The sequence below is a fragment of the Branchiostoma belcheri genome, unplaced genomic scaffold, assembly GCF_001625305.1.
Source record: "Branchiostoma belcheri isolate BF01 breed outbred unplaced genomic scaffold, Haploidv18h27 scaffold52, whole genome shotgun sequence".
NCBI classification, from domain to species: domain Eukaryota; kingdom Metazoa; phylum Chordata; class Leptocardii; order Amphioxiformes; family Branchiostomatidae; genus Branchiostoma; species Branchiostoma belcheri.
Window position 1 is genome coordinate 1,789,497 of NW_017804154.1, and position 1,347 is coordinate 1,790,843.

Below are 1,347 nucleotides of genomic sequence, written 5' to 3' on the forward strand. Positions count from 1 at the left end.
AGAAATGGGGATGTTTCGAAAATAAGCATTTACTCCAATATCAAAACAGCTACGGTAAAAATAAAAAGACGTGCATCATCCCGGACATAATGCAACACCACATGCGAAATTACACAGAAATGCGACGTACGGAAGAATGCGTTTTGGCTGCGAACATCTTCCAAAAAACTTGGCATCTCTTAACCATGGGCAAAAACATCTGGAACCACTTATAAAAACCACCCCGTATCTGCATGAACTTTTTTGAACCCCACTGCTATTCCAAACAACGCGTTTTTCTGGACCATTCCAATTCGCCTCGTAATTGTAGGGGTGCGTCTGCGATATTACATTGACCGCGAAAGCAGCAACGGCAAAAATACACATTCGTGCATCAACACGGGCATGCCCGCAGACGGCGTATAAAATTGCGTGCCGATTACACAAAGAGAACCCAGTGTTTTGACTGCGAACATGAAAAATCAGCCGATTACAACACTCCGTCCGGAGGTCCTGACCTCCTTCACGGAGTAATAACGACGTTTTCCACAATGACAGCGGTATTAGTTTAGATAGGTATGATATTCTGTACTGATGTAGACTAACTATTCTATTAAGATTTCAATCCTGCAGTCCGATTCGTTGCTCCTTCCAAAATATGATTGCCGTTTTGATTACTGTTATGCCTCAAACAAAAAAAAAAACTGTCGACGTCAGTGAACTGCCATGTCTCATGTTTAACATCTTCGCAGAATGCTGACGATTCTTTACAGAAGAAATTAGAAAACCGTCCTATCTTTCTCAACGATTTTAAAGACCTACATATTGTTATTCAGACCTACCTGGTTTGAAACATGGCGGACGCTGGGCAGGGTGAATCCGTTGTACTCCCGATCCTTGTTCCAGCCCACGGGCTCGTTCCACTGGTTCTCGTAGATCGGCGACAGGAAACGGTCGAAGGGTGTGAGTGAAGAGCCCCACAGCGGATTTTCCCTGTTATTGCAGCTCCCGTCGATGGTGCGGTACTTGCGGGAGTGGCGGCTGGAGGGACAGTTGACCCGGGTCACGGAGCGTGCGCAGCCGGAGAGGGAGGCGATTTTGTCGAGCTGACGCCGAGATATCATCTTGCTGATGTCAGGAAGGTCTGTGTGACAGAAACATCTGAATAAGTGATTTTCTGTTGTTTCCTCCGGGGTAGATTGATAGGAGGCAACCCTTGTACAGGCCGGGGTGTTATGAGATGTCAAAGAGTGTTTTATGCAGATCAAACTTTTTCATCATCTTACATAGCCACTTATGTATCTTTCACTTTTCACTCATCACTTAGAATTCTACCTGTAAGTGGAATCCCACCTTCGACATTTTTCC

The 1,347-nt window shown here is 45.3% G+C and overlaps 1 protein-coding gene across 1 annotated transcript in view; it reads right to left on the minus strand.

Moving 5' to 3' along the window:
* The window catches only part of LOC109480723 (peroxidasin homolog), an 8,492-nt gene extending 7,151 nt beyond the window's left edge, over positions 1-1,341 (minus strand). Inside the window, exons 1-2 of the mRNA XM_019782969.1 lie at positions 1,333-1,341; positions 822-1,123 (exon numbers count right to left, since the gene is read on the minus strand). Of these exons, the coding sequence (XP_019638528.1) occupies positions 822-1,103 (282 nt within the window). The 5' untranslated portion in view covers positions 1,104-1,123; positions 1,333-1,341. The remainder of the gene's footprint in view (positions 1-821; positions 1,124-1,332) is intronic.
* Positions 1,342-1,347: the final 6 nt, after the last annotated feature.